The sequence below is a fragment of the Mustela nivalis genome, assembly GCF_964662115.1.
Source record: "Mustela nivalis genome assembly, chromosome: 5".
Taxonomy (NCBI): Eukaryota; Metazoa; Chordata; class Mammalia; order Carnivora; family Mustelidae; genus Mustela; species Mustela nivalis.
Window position 1 is genome coordinate 70372736 of NC_139024.1, and position 19977 is coordinate 70392712.

General features: G+C 38.3%; 1 protein-coding gene across 12 annotated transcripts in view; it reads left to right on the forward strand.

The window, feature by feature from the left end:
- The window catches only part of ARHGAP18 (Rho GTPase activating protein 18), a 283705-nt gene that overhangs the window by 191769 nt on the left and 71959 nt on the right, over positions 1–19977 (forward strand). For 4 of the 12 annotated variants that reach the window (XM_082731212.1, XM_082731210.1, XM_082731206.1 and 1 more), the window contains 2 exons: positions 1225–1286; positions 2621–4134. In XM_082731212.1, the coding sequence (XP_082587338.1) occupies positions 1225–1286; positions 2621–2712 (154 nt within the window). In that variant the 3' untranslated portion in view covers positions 2713–4134. Of the gene's footprint in view, positions 1–1224; positions 1287–2620; positions 4135–14906; positions 15030–15493; positions 15559–19977 lie in introns of those variants that run through there. The other 8 variants (XR_014311936.1, XR_014311937.1, XR_014311938.1 and 5 more) reach the window with 3 other exon arrangements.

A 19977-nucleotide genomic window follows, 5' to 3' on the forward strand; every position in this document is an offset into this window, starting at 1 on the left:
TCGGCAGGTGGCTTTTAACTATGGGGGCGTGTGCAGCCCCAAGTGTCTATCATGTTCCAGACAGCAGAGTAGTTGAGTTGGATAACCTGGAAGAGTCATGGGATCGGTGGGTTAGGAGAGCTTTAACTGTGCCATATGTAATGGTTTGAATAAAAGTCAGATCTGCTTTTCCCTTCACAGTTCCAGGTCTTCGGGGCCTTACAGAAGTGGTTCACAAACCCTTCTGTGCATCACAGTCTGCCTACGAGCATTTGAAAAGCTGATTCTTTGGCTTGATCTAGACATACAAAATCAGTTTCTAGAGCTCTGGGTCTGAATTTTTAGCAGGTTTCTCAGGTAATTTGTATACAGCATTTTGAAAACCACTGAATTTTACTGATTTTTATTATTTGAACCCAAAGTTCTAGAAGAGTTTATTCTTTGAAGATCGTAACTCTGTAAATGCATCTCTTCCTTATGAAACCTTCAAAATGACTGTTTGCTTCCTACTTTGAGTATGTGGAACCCCTGTACCTGAATGGCCGGCACCGGAAGGGTTCTGAGCCAGGTCCTATTCTTTACATTCATCTTGTACACTGGGGCAGTGGTCAGCAAACCCATGATAAATACTTACTGAATAAATGCAGTGTGAAAACCGAGGTGGAAATATTACTTTTTGTAGTTTTAGGGGCTCTTTCTGGCCCCTATGCAAAGTAGTTGATCAAATTGATAATTTTTTTTTAAGATTTTATTTATTTATTTGACAGAGAGAGATCACAAGTAGGCAGAGAGGCAGGCAGAGAGAGAGAGAGAGAGAGAGGGGGAAGCAGGCTCCCTGCTGAGCAGAGAGCCCGATGCGGGACTCGATCCCAGGACCTTGAGATCATGACCTGAGCCGAAGGCAGCGGCTTAACCCACTGAGCCACCCAGGCACCCTCAAACTGATAATTTTATTGGGAGCTACAACATTATGTTACTTTTCTTTTTGATTTTACAAATTTAGATGCTGATGTATTATTTTGCGCTCAGATGTATGAGTCCATTTGTTTATTTTAATTTACAGGTGTGACATTTTTATTACCTATTTGGCACACTTAACAGATGGGAAAATACAAACGTTAGATAATTACAGTGTGTCTAACTTATGAATTTCCCATACAAGCCAGAATTCCCCAAGCACATTAAAGTGATTTACTTGCAAGCTGCTTGATGATACAACTAATCAGTTTGTTTTGTCCCTAATAGTGGGATTGCCCAGACTCTTAAGAAAGGAGAAGTTTTTTTGTATGAAATTGGAGGAAATATTGGTAAGCACATTTTGTTTCTCTCTGTGTTACATATGCTGATTTGACATTGCCAATGGTTATTATTTATATCTTTGAAGAGAAAAAAAAATCAGAAGTTAAATATAGCATGCTTTAGATAGTCGATGAATTTTCTGGATTTGTACAGTGGTCCGACTTTTCAGACTCTATTTGAGCTCCTCCATACAAATGCCTATCTGTGTTAAACCTCAGCAAGGGCAAATTGCCTTAAAATAGTAGGAGCTTCTAGAATGGTAATGAACTTTTTCAAAACTTCTTTCTTTTTTATATGCTTACATCACATCTTAATAAAGGAAGTAGCTGAGCTTATTTAAGGCTAGGATTACATTTTTATTATGGCTCAGTACTAGATATTTTTAGTGAAAGCAGAAGTTATTTTTGCCACTGTTGATTGCCTTCTAAATAACGCACACTCGCACAAAGACCAACACAGATATACACACATACGAATACAAGCACATTGGTAACTTCGGGAATAGAAATAGAATGAATGGATTGATTCTTACCATGCCTTGTATTTCAGATGCCCATTTCCAGTTACCAGTCTGTTGTACTCACCTCTATTAAAATTTGAAGTAATATTTTGGGCCTTGAAGTAATATTTTGGGCCTTATTTAGGTGAAACTTAAATAAATGAAATAGTGTTTAATTCAAAATAATAATTGAAAATATTTTAAGATTTTAAGTTTTGTGGAGTTGTTGCCTGGGACACAAAAGTGTTAGTAAATACTGAAACTTGAACATGGGCATATGAAGGCTTACTCTTAAAATAAACTGCCGGTGAGTGCTGTGAAGTGTGTAAACCTGGCGATTCACAGACCTGTACCCCTGGGGCTAATAATACATTATGTGTTAATAAAAAAATAAATAAAAAATAAACTTCAACTCTGTTAGAAGCCTGGAAATGTCAACTCTGTTAGCAAAGTTTATTTAAATACACACACACACACACACACATATATATATTTATTTATTTATTTGATCTTGCATTTTTACTCTTAGATATTGGGAATGAAGTATTGTTTCTTACTTAGATAGACCCCTCTTAATAATGGTGCTCTTAATAAAGGTGCATAAGCCCTTCACACAAAGTATTTTCAACTTCCTAAATTAATTCGAAACCCATTCCTCTAGAGAAAGCCTGTGAAACTGACTTTTGCAGTATTTTGGCCAAGTCTTATAATGTTCTGGGAGATGGGAAAGGATGAGACCCATTTTGAAGTCTAAGATTTCAGAGTTAAGCCACGAGGCGTAAGTTTAAATATTGCATCCCAGCCTCTGCACCGTTTCTGCCTCATCCAGTGTCTCTTCGATAGGAGAACGCTGTCTTGACGACGACACGTACATGAAGGACCTGTATCAGCTCAACCCCAATGCCGAGTGGGTCATCAAGTCTAAGCCATCGTAGGAGACTGAAGCTGCAGAGAACCACGAGGACCTCCCGAGGCTCCTTGCTGGGGCAAGCGAGCAAATAAAAGAAAGGGCAGGACTCTTCTATTGTTCACATGTACCCAACTGACGAATAGTGACACTCTGAAGCCTTAAGAAGTTACAGATTTGTGTTGCTGCCGGAATTACATTCATTAATAATACGATGAGCAAACAAAAGATCTCTAGAGTCAGACGAAAAGGGGTTAATTAGCTTGGCGGCTCTTAGACTCTGTGAAAGGTGCCCGGATATGACAGTTTGTTTTAGGTGAAAACATACTCTCTTCCCTCTCACTTTTTTTTTTTTTTCCTCCTAAAATCATATACATGGTAATACATGCTTCCTCTCCTTTTTCTCCTCCTCAGTCTGCCTTTCCCCAACTAGGTTTGCTTTTTAACCGAAAAGATCACAAATACCAGGTATTTGGCAAGTCGTGAAGACAATGCATCTTAAAATAGACCGAATTCAACAGTATTCCTGTCACCATCGGATATTAATATTCCTCCCTTTGAATCATTTGTTCAAACAATAACATCCCACTTCTCCCTGCTGTATCGCATGAAGTGATTTGCATTGTTTTCAGTTCATCTGACGTATGTGTGCAGAACCGTATCTGCGATCAAGCAAATCAAACTGTCAGAAACTGCCATTACGGAACTCTTAAATACTTCTATATGAAGAATAAATAAAATATATCCATGTGGAATAACTGGATTATGGGTAACAAAAGAGTGAAAGCCAAATCACTTCATGTATGCTGTGTTCTCCTAAGTGAAATTTATGAAGTCTTAGCTGGCTTTACCTATGGCCCTATTCGTATAAATATGCATGATAGTATAATCCGGAAATGATTAAGAATGCATTCTACTGAAAGAGGGATTATTTTTTTCTTTTTAATTCCTAAAGAAGGCTGCAGGAAGCATTATTTTTTTCTGGGTATGACACAGTCATATGAACAAGTTTTTGTTTGTGTACTTTAGATAATCAGAGTAAATTTATTAAAATGCTGTGGAAAGTACTATTCCCAGGGATTTTAATGCACAAACCATATTGTGACAAGAGATGAGCCTCTGAACCGTAAATAAGAGAAAAGAAGTGAGAAATGTTCAATATTTTATGAGTTTAGCGTGTAGTAAATAAAAGGTGATGTAAATGAGTGTTGCACACACTGTGTTTATGATACTTTTAGTAGTATTTTAGGGAAAATTACACATTCTCGGAAGCTCTTGATGTCATTCCAGTTAGGAGGGAAAATGCTGTTAATGAGAACAGTCGTAAATTTTTAGCCTGTAATTATAGGAGCAGCCTGTGGATATGATCACTTAAATAACATTGTTGTGATTTGTGCCATTGCTTTTTTATTTAAAAAATTTTTATAATTAAAAGCATTTTTCTAAAGTATCTTCTCTTGGAATTATTACTTTTAATCCTCTATGTTTATGAATGCACCACATTTTTGTTTGTATTTGTGTTTTTGTTAAAAGCCACTTCATTTATTGTTCCTGTTGCTCCTGTGTGATGTTTAAATTGGGAAGACATGTGCAAGATAAAAAACTGTTTCCCGCCTTAGTTTTTTCCTTAGGCAAACTTTTGCTCTTTAGGATTTTTCAAAAACACATTGTCTTCTGTTTTTGATTTTGACAATATATATTAATTTCCTAAAATGTTTTAGTAATAGTTTAAGTTAATGAAAGCAATTAATGATGTAAACATGAAATTAACTGCTTAATACATTATAGGGTTGCACAACTTCAAAAAAAGAAGAGTGAATATAATGATTTAGATAAATGACTTTTGGGACGCCTGGGTGGCTCAGTTGGTTAAGCAGCTGCCTTCGGCTCGGGTCATGATCCCGGCGTCCTGGGATCGAGTCCCACATCGGGCTTCTTGCTGGGCGGGGAGCCTGCTTCTCCCTCTGCCTCTGCCTGCCATTCTGTCTGCCTGTGCTCGCTCTCTCCCCTCTCTCTCTCTGATAAATGAATAAAATCTTTAAAAAAAAATTCTTAGATAAATGACTTTCTAAAGCATATGTCAACTAACTTTTTACCATTTTCTATTCCCCCAGTATGTGTATTGGTGATGGCAGTGGTGGAGTGGGGGCAGACACAGAGGCTTTTGATGATGAAAAGAATGCCAGATTTTGGTAAATAAATACAAAGATGCCATTACATTTTAAGTCCCTAGAACTCATGATCCATAATCCTTGATCTTGAACAATGTTGCTTTTACACAATCAAGAAAGAGGTCTCTCTACATTTCTAAAGAGAAGAAACTTATTAGTGTAGAGCTTCAAATATAAATAGCCTGGAATTAACCCAAATGTTTTTTCTATTAATTTTTTTTTTCTTAATGAACTTTAAATCTTGTGGTGGATTAATTTTTGTTTGTATGTGAGAAACCATAAAAGCAACAAATATATTTGTTAAGAGTTTCAGACATTTTAATTCTTAAGAGAGTTACTGTTGAAAAGTTGAAGAGCTCGTTTATGATAGAAGATGTGTTGCCCTGTTAATATCTCAAAGATGTTTCCTCTTTTCTGAAATGGGTTATAATTATTTATAATCTTTATTCACTGCTGCTGTAGAGTTCAACATAGACTCCCTGCTAGCACTCTTTGGGAAAATCGATTTATTTTACTGACTTCATGAACTTTTTCATGATTTTCTTTTCCTAATTTTTGTTAAACTGGATTTCATGTTCTCTCTCATACTGATTGCTCATCCTCTTCATCGGTAGGTGGCAGTATTGGTCAGGGATTCCTTTGCATCTAAACTATGGGAAGTTTACAAGTGAACCCGAGTTGAGAGGTAAATGGTTGAGACTCAGTGCCAGGCATTTAAAGGCAGTTCGGTAGGAACATCATGGATCTCTCAGTTTAATCACTGTTTTTGGAAAATTGTAAGTAATATTTAATTTAAGAGTTTCTGTGTTACATTTATTAGTCTGCTTCTATTCTTAACCTGTGAATGGGGAGGGAGAGAGGTGAGGGATTTTTTTTGAACCAAAGATGAGACATTTTGACGATGATTATCTCAAGCGGAAGGATCAAGACAAGAGGAAAGACCATGAACCAGCAAAGAAAAAAAGATTAAGAAGGCATAGTGACATCTGTCGTTAGTGTATATGTGGTTGTTTCTTCATTCAGCAAGCATTTGCTGGGCATTTACAGATATGTGCCAGATATGTTCTACCCTTGAGATACATCAGTGAACAAAATAATAAGTAAAAATGAATTAATAGGTAGAATTATCTAATATGTTGGAAGGATGTAAGTGGAGTAGATACAGACAAGAGATGAACAGATGAAAACAAACTGGTTTGAGATGCAGAGAGATTCCAAGTGGAGGGAAAGGTTCCCTGTTGGAATAAACCGTCTCTCATTGAACCTCTAGTAAAGAATTGAAGGAAGTGAGAAAATTGTCATGTGGTGATCTGGGAGACGAGCATTCTAGACAGAGGGAATAACTAGAACAAAGGCCCCAAAGCAGTTGTCGTCTTGGCTTACTGAAGGTTAGCAAGGGTACCAGTAGGGCTAGAGTGGAGTGAAGCAGGGAAGATTAATGGATGAGATCAGAGAGGTGACATTGGGATAGGGATGGCTGATGAGATCAACGCTTTGTGCTAGGACAACTATAATTCATTGTTTAAGACATTGTTGAGAATGAAACCGGGCACCATTGGTTAGGGTACTAGCTATGGAGTGATAAGTGGTGGTCAGATTCTGGATATAGTTTTATTAAAGGTTGAGTCTGTAGGGTTTCTGGTATGAGAGAAAGAAAATGCATTGTGAATCAAGACAAATCACAACATTTTTTACTTGAGCAATTGGAAGTATGGAGCTTCCAACAACAGAAATAGGGAAGATGAAGACAAATTGGGTATTCTGAGGGAGTCAGGATTCAGGAGTTCCATCATGGGTGTGTTGAATTTGAGATGCCTGTTGGGCATCCAAGTGGCAATGTTGAATAAGCAGTTATTTGTGCAGATGGTAGGAAAGTGGTCTGGGCAGGGGTCAGTGGCATCTACATGGACTTTTAACTTTAACCATGAGCCTGCCTGAGATCACCAAGGGAGAGAATGTGGACATAGTAAAGAAAATCACCAAGAGGTGAGCCTTGGAGATGTCTGATGTTAGAGGTTAGGAAGAGGAGAAGGAACCAGCAAAGACACTGAAAAGAAATGACCTTTGAGATAATGAAGAGATTGTGAGGTACCAGTGACCAAGAGAAGAAAGGCAACCAAACAGAGGAGAGAAATTGTCACGTCAGATCCTACTTACAACTGACCTGAGGAGATGGCCGGGAATTGACCCCCTGGATTTACTATGTAGAGGTCACTGCCAACTTGATGAGCAGTTTCAGTAAAGTGATAGGGTGGAAAGACAGATTATAGCCAGGTTGAGAGAGAATGAGAGAGAAATCCAAGAGTGAGTATGGGACAAATCTTAAAATTCTGCGATGCAAGGGAGCAAACAAATGAGACATTAGCTAGCAGAAGCAGGTGGTGTACTGAGGGCCTTGAATGCTGGGCTAAATAGTTTTTGGAATTTATGCAATTATATAATACATTAAGAGGTGACATGGGTACTGGAGCCAGACCACCTGGGTTAGCTAATGTGACCTAAGATAAGTCACTTAGGTCTCGTTTTCTACTTTGTGTAATGAAAATAATAGGAATATTTACTTCTTGGCAGCTTACAGAATCAATTCATATAAAGGGCCCAGTGGGCCCAGCAGCATGACTAGTTTTATTAGGAGTATAGCAATCAGTATTATCAGATACAATATAATTTGCTATCTCATTCGGGGATGTTGGCTTCAAAGCCACATTACTTTTCCACCTAGAAATCACTGGCTGTAATATTTTGTCAGGGTATCTGTGATACTGTAAAGGGCAAAAAGTAATTCCATAATAAGTTTTCTCTAGTTAAAGGTGAAAGCAATTTTAAATAGAACTTGTCTCATTTAAAGTAACCTGGTCTGGGAGACCAAATTCTCTCTGTATCTCAGACCAGGAAGTCCAAGAGGAAAACAAACTGGTTTGAGATGCAGAGAGAATCCTTTCCCCTTAGGCCAGGTCCCAGAAGAAAACAAATTCTTACCTAGTTTCTTTTCTTACCTGATACCTTGCTTGCCCAAAGGATAATCCTGGGCATCTGCAGTTGGTGTTAGCTGCTCCTGCTGACAGAGGTCCCACTCCACTGTTTTGCTTTTTCTGAGTTTGTGATTTCTCAAATTTTATAGTTAATCTAGCAATAGTAATTTTCCTTCCATTTCACTTGGCCTGACATCTTAGAATCTGGACTTGGCATCCAGCTTCTTTTTCATTTCTAACCTGAAGCATTACATGGTGTAACTTGTCTCTGATACAAAGGGTATTACATAAAACATTAGAATTCCTCTCCCTCCATGTATCTATTTCTTAAACTCCTTAATATTTCTGAGAAGGGTTTCATGAGCTATTTTCACACATAGCTGCATACAGTAATAAGAAAAACAGATTGGTTGCCAGAAAAGCCACTTCTCTGGTATTTCCAGAGAAAGCCAGTACTCACTGACTTTGTCAAAAGCGAGCTTTTTATCTTGAGATTTCAAGTCTTGATTTCTCAACCAAAGGAACTCTGATAAGCTTCAGAGAAAGCAGTCTACTCTCCACTGTCTTTACTCTTCTTTTGATGTTCACCCCTTGTTGCATGTGAACATCTCAGTTCTTGTGGCATCTCCTATAGCTTTTACAAAATGGCGGCTTTCGTGTGATCTCTACCTTAAGTCCCATTCCCCTTCAGCCAGGGCCAAAGTGAACAAAGAACTTAACCCTGGACTGAAGGGCATAAGGACAGTCGCAGAGAGTGGCCCAGTTCTGAACAGATAAGTTAACGTTTTCTATCTTTCACCCGAGTAGTCTTTCACAAAAAGGAAGTGATTTAATCATTACATGTGTCTTTAAAACTCTCATTTCAATATGAGAACTCTTAGGGCATCTTAACTTTGGTTGCTTGTATCACCCAGTTTCTTTTAGGCAAGAGAAAATTCTGAGAATAGGAAGAATTAACTATTGAGAGATTATGCATCACCTTTTGTCCAAGAACCTGGGAACACATTCTAGGACATGCCTCTTTCATCTTCAAGCTTGTTTTCAGGTTAAAAATGGGGAAGGGATTAATATTATTTATTCTTAAATTATTAGACATTATTAGATAATGCCTTAAAATATACCGTGAGTTCCTTAGAAAATGTTATTATAAGGAATATTTCAAAGGTTCAAAAAAAAAAAAAAAAAGGTTCTCCATTGGTTCCTTATTTCCTCCTTTTCTTTCCAAACGTATCAGTGCTTGCTATCTGCTACACTGTGCTTTATATGTCAGTGATGTAAAAATCAATCATCTGATGCATGACCACAGAACACCATATTTAGATTTGTGGATACCATTAATATGGGCTGGTGATAGGGAACATATTCTCAGCAAATGGACTCCCTGTTCCATGCGGAGTCTGTTTCTCCTTCTTCCTCAGCCTCTCTCCATGCTTGTGCTCGCATGTTCTTTCTCTCTTTCAAATGAATAATATCTTAAAAAAAAAAAAAAAAAAAAGACTCTTGGGAGAAGATGATAGTGCTTTGCATTGTACCCCAGGATGGGAAGTACTGGTTTGGAATGAAGGGATTGGGGCAAGAGAGAAAGGAGGATTATGAGTGTGGTAGGGAGAGACAATGAGGATACGTTGAACTTGAGATATATGAAAAGCTTAAAGAGAAATGAGGCCTCTTTTAAGAAATATTTCCCTGAGAGATATATATTTAAAACACATTTGCTTGGGGGTGATGGTTAAAGCCATTGGAGCAGAAGGAATCATCCCCCGGACATGTAGGGCCATGAGAGGACTAAGAACAACTTTGAAGTATCCCACCACTTCAGGGATCCAAAATAGAAGAGATGACTTAGAAGGGATGGTTCAATCCAGAAGAGTAAAAATTAGAGGTCAGGGAAGACAACAGACTTCACGAGAAATGGTCAGTTATGTCAAATAATTGAGAGAAGTGAACCAGACAAAGACCAAGTAGAAACCATTAAAGCTGAAGTTTACACGTGCAGGGCTGGCTGACCTTCTAGAAAGCAAGTTGTGTTGGAATGATGGGAAGACAGAAGCCCATTGCAATAGGCCAAGATGTATCAGAAGCTATGAATTTAGTTGGGATTGTTGGGGAAGGGTCAAAACAATAAGGTTTATTGCGGTTTTCTTTTCTTTTTTTTCTTTTCCTTTCATATTTTGTCTGGGCGGAGTGGAGGGGAGGGCCTTGATCATAAAATAGTTTTCACATGTAATTCCTGATACTTGATATTATCCATATTTCTTTCTGTAGTTAATTCAAGAACATCTTGCCTCCTATTATCTAAAATAATACTCAAAATAATTGAGTAACTTTTGAAGAAAACTGACCATGATAAATGTGAAAAAATCCCTAAGAACGTTGTTTGTCCTTAAGAGATGCCATTAATTTTGTTTTTGTGATTTTTAAATGTAAGGCTCTTTCCTAAATTGAAAGGCAATGATTGTTTTAACATTACTTTATTTTTTTCATATAGTTGATATGTAGTGTTACATTTGTTGCATGTGTACAACATAGGGATTCCATATCTCTACACCTTATACTATGCTTACCATAGCTGTCACTAACATCTGTTAACCACTGAATGCTGTTATATCACGGACTGTATTCTCTATGCTTTACCTTTTATTCCCATGAGTTATTCGTTTCAGCAGTGGAAGCCTGGGTCTCCCACTCACCCTCCCCCGTTGTGTCCCTCTCCCACCTACACCCCCCCCCCTTGCCAGCAGCCAGCAGTTTGTTCACTGTATTTATAGGTCTGATTCTTTAAAGCAGATGCTTTTAAAATAAGCTTGTTTGAAAGCTGGTGTCCAAGAGGCTGATGATTTGATATACTGAGTTTGTCCCATGTTAGCAGCTCTTTGAAAATACCCTTGGTTGGAAGAGATCATTCTCTCTCTCACTGCTTTTCTGTGTTGCTGCATGTAGTAAGAGTAGTTGCTCTGCCCACTATAATCTGTATAGCAAAACCTGGGAAATATATGTTAGATAAATTGGAAAACATGATGCTATCTGAAACAAGATGAAGACAAGTGTTATAAGCTTCATTTCCAAATCTTAATTTTTGAGAAACAGAATGTGTTGAAGTGATAAATAATTCTGTTCAAGTTTTTACTCACCCTCTAAAATGATTTTTACAAAGTACTACATATTTTTACATAGGAAACTAAAATTTTTATCATAAGCTTAAATAACTGTGAAGGAATTCTAATATTTTATCATGTTTCAGGTAAAATTTAGTGCCATAGTGATTTGATACAGTTATCTATTTTTTAAAAAAATACATAAAAGCTCTTCGTTAATACCAAGAAATTCTGCATCATTGTTTTTTTCCTATTTCCATTGTACTTCCTCCTTAGAAATTTATCTTAATGTAATATATTCAGTGGCATAGATTAATTACATTTCTCTGCAGTATAGTAAGTATATTTTGAAGTAAAAGTTGATCAAATAACAAATTATTACAAATTAATAGTTAATAAATACAAAATTTCAATTTTATTGAAAATGGGGTTCTTAGTGAGAGGAAGTTCTTAGTTTTTTCTTAACTGTCAATAGGTAGATATAACTTACTCTTAATAAATTTAACTCAATTCTATTTTTCAATTTTATGTGTATATATAGATAAATATGTAGGCATTGAGAAAATTAACATACACATGTAAATCAGAATTTTAAAACTTAGTTATAGCAGTGATACAGTTTTTAAAACTCCCTTAAAGTTCATTATATGCTAAAAAATCACTGTAATCTTTACCAAAATTATTTGTGATCTACCAGCTAATTGGTCCTTCTTCATAATTGTTGAAAGCAAACGGTTTGGAACAATTTGACTCATATACAGATTTGTTAGCTCAGTTGTTACAGTAATTCATTTTGTCAACTTCTGAGAAGTATGCCGGAAAATGATTACTGAGAAAAGAGTATAAAAATATTTGAGGTTCTTGTATATATTGTCAAACAGATTTTTGAGAAAGTTGTACTTATTTATATACTTCTATCAATGGCAGTCAATTGATAATCTCAATGTCTTCTCCCTACCACTATTTTCTTTAACTTTCATTAATTTCATGGTTGAAGAAGTTGTATTTCACTGCTTTAATTTACCTTTTGTGGGTAATTATATCTAATTATGTGTCATATATTGTGAATTCTCAAAATCAGGAAAGGTAGCTCTATATATTCTTTGTTCCTCTATTATAGAAATAGGTATGTGGATCTATAATATTTAACCTATTTACATAGGATACTTAAATTTATCACATTTTTGTATTAAATGAAAATAAGTGTGTAGTAAATATTTAATATAAATATTATAGTAGGGCACCTGACCCATAGTAAGTAATACAAATGTCATTGGCATCAGCGTTATCATTATCACCAGTGGGAAATATTTTCCTTAGTTTGGGTTTGAAGAATTTTATTTTTTTTAAAACAAGAAATCTTCCTGTTTTTTTCATATTGTTTATCTAGGCGTTCTTGAGTTCTTTTGAACTGAGAGGCCATTATTTAATAAAGACAGCTTCCTTAGAAATATAGATTGTCCATCCTTGGGAAGATAGTGTTTAGAATAATGATGATCCTCTCCATCTCCTTTAACTTGTTGATTTGAGTGTAGGAATTGCTAAAGAGGATTTCCTTTTTCAGGAATTCCTTTTCAGCTATTTTGCATTCAACTTGAGGTTTCCTGATTATCTGTCATTTTCTATAAAGTTACACAATATTTAAAACTGGGACATCCTATATCAAAAATACATACAAATAAACTCATGGGCATAGGAGTGATTCTCAAATTTTAATCACCAGTGTGGCATGGGCACTGACACAGCAGAATGGATATGGTATTTCACTGCAGACCTGATTTTGCACTGGACTGGTGACATCACCTGAAAATTAGGGCAAATGTGGGTTAAGAAGCACTTGAGTATTTGGAGAATAGTATATATATTTGAGATGTAAATGTGGTTTCTCAAACTTATAAAAAACAACATGTATTTAAATGTGGGGTATATCTGAATGCAATTTTTATGGAACTGTCCTTCATTTGATTAGGGAATTATGGAGGTAATAAGAAAGAATAAGGAAAATGAACTTTTCTAGGTAGAGAAATACAATGACTAAGATTCCAGAGATATGTGGTTAGTAAATTAAAAAATAATAAAACAAACAAGAAGCACCAAAAAACCTCTCAGCCTCAGGACAACATACGATCATTCCAGATTGAGGATCCTTTGGCATCTGACCTCAAACCGTTAGAAGAACTTGCATATCTCTGAATGGGGGCAAAGGTAGTAGATGACCTCCAAGGATGGTAAGTACAAAGACAAAGATTTAGGAGAAACGTTAATTCACATTTAAAAAGTAAAATATATTGCTTTGGGTCTGAACCTACAGTAGAAACTTGGCAGACACTCTGAAGATTGTTCCATGAAGACAAAGACCCAGGGATCTTTTTGTGGCCAAAAAGCCAACTGAGCAAAAGGTAGGCTTATCAAATACAGAAAAAAACCCCCAAACCCAGCAGAGACTATACTCCACGGAGCTTTGGTAAATCCGCTCTTATGCGAAGTCCAGGTACAGTAAGTGTGACCATTTCTGTGAATGCACTGTGTAAATTTATTTGTACACATTATCTAGTGAACATCAGCTATGTTGATGGCAGTGGGGAAGATGCTGTTTTAATGAAAGCAGAGCAAGTCTGCACTTGGGTTTGTAGTGGCAGCATCCCCCGTGGAAGAGATCATGATTGTCCAGCTCGAGAATGTGAAGACCAAGAGGTGAAAACCTTACAAATCATTATGTTGTATGAGTTGTGGATTGGTGAACGTGCGGCGAGCATTAAGCTAAGTGTTAAAGTAGATAATGCATCCAGGAATGAGACTGTCAGCACGTTAGAACACAGGCTTCTTTTGCTCATCTGGTATCTGCAGTGTTTAATGCAGTAATTGGCAAATGGTAGGTGATCAGTGAATGTTGGGGGCTCATAAACACCTCGAGTTTATGCACATGTAAGTAGGATACTGAAAAGGCTTCAAAGAAGACAGGCAGGTTTAGCCACAACCAAGGCATAATTAGCTTAAAGAAGCTGGTATCTTTGTCGTGTTTAAAGTTGTCATCACGGAAGAGGTCCGTGTCACCCCATTAGGCATTTGGCAGGTTTCTGGGTCAGGTGATGGGAGGCATTGTCCTCACATAGCCATTTTTCTATTTAATTCATTTATTATTTTCGTACATAGATACAGACAACATACTCAAATGTCAATAGGATACAGACTGCTCCTGCAGGAAATAAGGATGTGATTAGCATTTGTTGGGTACTTCCTTCATACCAGGCCATGTGTCAGGTGTTTTATATACATTGCTGTTTAATTTTCACAGTCCCTCTAAGAGGGTGATATTTTTGTCCCCAGTTTTGTCAGTGAGGAGCTTTCTCCAGCAAGTTCAGTGAAGCAGCTGCATTGGGATTGAAACTGATGACAGAGTGCATACCACTCAACATAGGGCACAATGTTTACAAACCAATCTGGGAGGTAAAACCACAGTGTTTAAGTCCTATGTCACTTCAGAGGAGAGAGAAGAGACATCCTCATGAGATGGTGCCTGGCAGGCCAAGACGGTCATGCTTACTTAGTACCTTCAAGGGCTTGTAGCTCTGGAGATAAGAGATCGTTCACAGCCAGTGAGCATTCTGTGACTCTATTTATGAGATATTATGTCAGCTGGGACTAATTCAACAATATAGCACTGGTGATCTTTTTAAGGCAGTAATGCTATGATTTCCAAATGCCTGGCTGGGATTTAAAAGACTCAAACTTCCCTAATACCAGGCTTCCATGAGACATATGTCAATATCCACATGTGTTTTCTGGTAAGGAACTAACATATACCAGAGAAGCCCCACTCTGAACATCCCCAAGTGGACATCATCTTGTAACCTTTACTAAGATCCATGTCCTTTCAGCTTCCCATACTAAAATCTAATTTAAGATCTGGGAGTCTGAGCATGTATTCTGACCAGTTCCCAAATCAAGTTCTTGAGGCCTGTGTCTGATTTCTTTTTCCAACAGGTAGATCTTAGAAAAAGGGCATTCCATTCTGAGGAAATCATGAGGAAGTCCAGAAAAAGTAATAGCAAGTGGTGTGTTTTGGCCATGGGTAGGGAACAAGAGAGAGAGAGAGAGAAGGAAAAGGTAAGTTGGACACACTTTAGGATCCCTATTGAATCTCCAGTTTCCCTTCCCTGAGGCATGTTTGTGGTGTGAGACTTGCCATGTCTAATTGGACCAAGAGTGGACACTTGATTTGAGATGGACAGTTTTGTTTTGTTTTTTCCTGGGACTTTAGAATTTAGAGCAAGCATCCTCTTGTTAGTCTCCACACCTAACTGAGGTTGTATTTGGGACACTTAGGGTTTCCTTATCCCATCATGGGGACTGAGCAGAGAAAGGGGAGGTTTTTCAAAATCAGGGTGGGTAATGGGGAGGTAAAATCTTTTTCGTATGAGGGTGGCAAGTAATGAATCTTGTCTAGTCTGCCAAAGACATCTAATCCTTCTTAGTTCTGAAAATTGCTAAATTCATCTTATGTCAGCCATTCTAAGTGCCTCCTTTAATGTACTTTGCTGAAATGAAACAAAAGTACTTCTTTTCCATAGGATTAAATGCACTCAGCCCAGCCTGAGTTTATGGGGCATCAAAAAGAAAGAATGTCAGGTAAGTGGTTCTTCAGTTCCCCTCCATTCCGACAAGGCTTGGTCATGTAGACATGTTTCTTTTTCCTATCCTTGATTTACACTTACCCTTTGCTTTTGGAGAATTAGATTATCTTTTATTTTATTTTATTTATTTTTTGAGGGGGTCTAATCATGTGCGACTTAAAAGCTGTGGCAGTCCAAATCTGTTGGAAAGCTCTGAAACCTGGGCTCTCTGGGCCTTGATAATATCTAATGAGATTATCTGCAGAATTTCATTTGTTGACAATGGCGGTCTTGTTATTTTTAAGTGGTTCTTTTTCATACTCCAACAATGCCCTCTGGAGAAGGCTGCAGACAGCTTCTTCCCATGTTTCATTTAAGGAGGGTGAATGTGCCTATGTTTTCACAGAGAGGACAGCTGCAGCCCCAAGAGTATGGCCAGTGTTCCCTTTTATCCTCCTCCTCGTGTGCTGTCAGATTCCTGGTGACAGGGAGCCAGACACTCTAGGAGATGAGCTGCTCTCAGCACATCAATACTGTCATTCTCCCCTTGGCTCCCGCCTTCATCTACCCTTGCCCGCTCTCAGTCTGCTCTTTGCTAACGCACGTTGACTACAACACAATTCCTCCATCCTTGCTTGAGTCACAGGCGAGTATGTTCTGTCTTTGATAAAGATGACTTGGTATTGACCCTAACATTCCCTGTGCTGCTTCCTTGATGGCCTTTTTTCTGCCTCCCTTACCTTTCAGGGTGCTCTTTGCAATTCTTTGAAAGGTATAAAACATAAACATATAAGAAAAAAAAAAGGACAGGGGGTTCCTGGATGGCTCCATGGGTTAAAGCCTCTGCCATTGGCTCAGGTCATGATCTCAGGGTCCTGGGATCGAGCCCTGTTTCAGGCTCTCTGCTCAGCAGGGAGCCTGCTCCCCGCCCCCCCGCCTACCTCTCTGCCTACTTGTGATCACTGTCTGTCAAATTAAAAAAAAAAAAAGAGCAAAAATAACATTAGTAATAACAGAGGCCTTTGGTTATTTATTCTAGTTCATCTACCATGTTAGCCCTTGATAAGCATTTTCTCCTTAAATTCTGAAACCATGGTGAGGTATTTCTATAATTATCTCAATTTTCAGAAAGAGTCACCGAGACTCAAGAGTTCACGTGACTTTCCCACTGGTAAACCTAGTAAGTGACAGAGACAGGACCTGAAGCCATGTGTCCTGCCCACATCAATGCTTCCACACACAGTACTGTGATAGCTCACTGCTTGGAGACATGAAGAAAAACACTTTGGAGGACGATCTACGTTGTTCATTTTCATAGTATTTGGTCTTCGGCAGCCAAGAGTCCCAGTGGCGATTTTGTTTCTCATTTCGCTGTCACCGAAATCCAGGAGCCAACATTCTCTCTGAGCTCGTAATCATGTCTTATCTCCATTAGCAAGAGGTATTGGACAGATGTGTCTTTTGGACCTCATAAGATGGTGCAGAGGCTAGCTACTATCTCACCGTGCTTGTGTCAATATTTTATTGTTTTTTAAATATGTTGTGTTAGATATAATCAGTATCTTTCCTTCCTTTGAAGCAGTCTCTGTAATTTTGTGATGGGAACAGGCAGCTGAAGTCTGACTCAGTGTTACAACGCAGGAGCCAGTACGGTCTGCACGGTCAGCTCACTGCTTTAGATGTGTGCTCAGTGGATCATTGTAAGATGCAGGAGAGGCTGGTCATAATACGATCTTCATTTTCAGAGAAGAGACTACAGCTTAGTATAATAGCAAACCTCTGTCACCTGTTATTGTATGTTCTCCCAACTGGTCTTTTCCCACATCTTCACACTCTCACTTTCTTTTTCCACATTATTACAAGAGTGATAGGCTTTAAAATGTAAATCTGATCAGGCCACTTCCTTGTGTAAGTCCCCTGAGGGGTCTCCAGTTTCCCTTGGAACCAGGTCCAGAAACCTGAATGTGGTTTAGGAGAGTTGTTATGTCTTACCCCTGACTAAGTTCTCAGCCTTGTGTGTTACCTCTTAACTCAAAACTTCTCTAGCCCTCTTCTGCTGGGTTGCCTTCCCATCTCTAGTATACGCCTATTCTTTTTTTTTTTTTTTTTAAGCTTTTATTTATTTGACAGACAGTAAGAGAGGGAACACAAGCAGGGGGAGCGGCAGAGGGAGCGGAAGAGGCAAGGAGCCAATGGGGCTCGATCCCAGGACCCTGGATCATGACCTGAGTAGAAGGCAGACACTTAATGACTGAGCCATGCAGGCATCCCTAGTATATGCCTATTCAAGTAGAGATCATATTGTCTGGCTTTCAAGTTATCTGAAAACAAGCCTGAGCTTCTGTTTGGCTATCCCTTATTGTGCCTGATATACTGGAAATACAGCAGTTTTATCATGTCTCTTCAGCGGTTGGCTGATAATGCTCTGCTTCACATACCAACCCAGGAAAGCATCTTCCTCATGTGCTTGAAGGTTGAAGTATGACCTCTCAAAGATGTCCAATCCCAATCCTCAGGATTTATGAATGTTCCTTTATATAGCAAAAAAGACTTTGCAGAAGTGATTAAATTAAGGATCTTGAGATGGGGAGATTATCCTGGATAATCTGGGTTGCTCTAAGGTATCACAGGAGTCTTGATGAAAGGAGGCAGGAGATGGAAGCAAGTGGCAGATGTGAAAACAGAAGCAAGAGGTTGGAGTGATAAGGAAGGGACTAGGAGCCAAAGATTATAGGCAACATCAAGAAGCCAGAAAAAAGGCATGGAACCAGCTTCTTTCTCCCTGAACCCTCCAGAAGAACACATCTGTGCTGTCAACTTGATTTTAGATTTCTGACTAAGAGAATAAATGTGTGTTGTCTTCTGCGACTAAGTTTATGGTAATTTGTTAAAGTAGTAGTAAGAAACTAACACAGTACACACTCAACTTTCAAGAGTCTTCATAACCAAGAAATCAAAGTCATTCATTGAACAAATACCTATGGAGTACTGGGCACCCTACTTTGGACATTGCCCTTAATGGTCTTTATATTCTAACAGAGGGAGATAGAAAATAAATAATAAATAGCATGTTGGAATTATAAGTGCTTTGTATTTAGAGAGAGGAAAAAAGGAATGGGAGAATTATAATTTTAAATGAGGTGGTCAATATGAGAGTCAGTGAAAAAATGAGTAATGTGAAAGAGTTAGACATATTATATGAAAGGATATATTCTCCAGGCAGATAGACAAACCAGTATAAAGACCATGAAAAGGGATGTACGTGGCATGTTTGTGGAATGGCAAGAAGCCAGTGCAGCTGAGGCAAAATAGGCCAGAGCAGAGTAGTAGGATAATGAGGTCAGAGACATAATAGTGGAGCCAATTTTATAAGGTATTTCTTTGGATAAAGAGGGTTAGTCTTGAAGGGTTTTGAGCAAAGGCATAAGATGTACTAAAGGGGCGCTTGGGTGGCTAGTTGGTTGGGTGACTGGCTCTTGATTTCACCTTAGGATCTCAGCTCAGGTCTTGATCTCAGTGTTGTGAGTTCAAGTCCCACATTAAGCTCCACACCAGATATGGAGGCTACTTTTTAAAAATGCACTGAAGCAGGTTTTTGAAAGAATCACTCTGTCGCTGTTTTGAAAATAAATCCAGAGTTAGGGTGGGGATAGGGATAACAAGGATGAAAGTAGAGACACAAGTGAGAAGGCTGTTGTAACAATCCAGGCAAGAGATATTGTTGGCTCAAATCAAAGTGGTACCTGTGGGATTGGTGAGCAGTGGTAAGATTCTGGATATGCTTTAAAAGGTGGGACCAGTAAGATTTCCTGCCAAATGGATATGGAAGTGCAACTCCAATATGTTTTGTGTAATCGGAGGGGGAATGGAATAGTCTTTAGCAAAGATGGAGAAAACTGAGTAAGTAGGACTGAGGGCAAAGATCAGGGACATGTTAAGTTTGAGTCCTGTTAGACATCCAAGTGGGGGTCATGAATGGCAGTTGGATAATAAAATCTGTCCATCAAGAGAGATCTGGACTGGAGCTGACAGCACGTGGATGGCATTTAAATGATCAAGCAAATGGAAAGCATAGAGGGTGGAAGCAGACTGGGGACATGCAGAGGCTCCCCCATGCAGATTAAAATACAAAAGTGACAAGTGATTGGGAACTCTAGGTTAGAAATGATTGGAACATGTGTAGGAAAATATAATATAGTTTATCTCAGAAAATTAGTTGTCTAGGGGCTCCTGGGTGGTGCAGCCACTTAAGCATCTGACTCAGGTTTTTCTCAGGTTGTGATCTCAGGGTCATGAGATCAAACCCCAGGCTCTGCACTCAGCATAGAGTCTGCTTCAGATTTCCTCCCTCTCCCTATGCCCCTCTCCCCTTTAAAATAAAATAAATAAATCTTAAAAAAAAAAAAAGAAAGAAAATTAGTTACCTATTTTTACATAGAGGA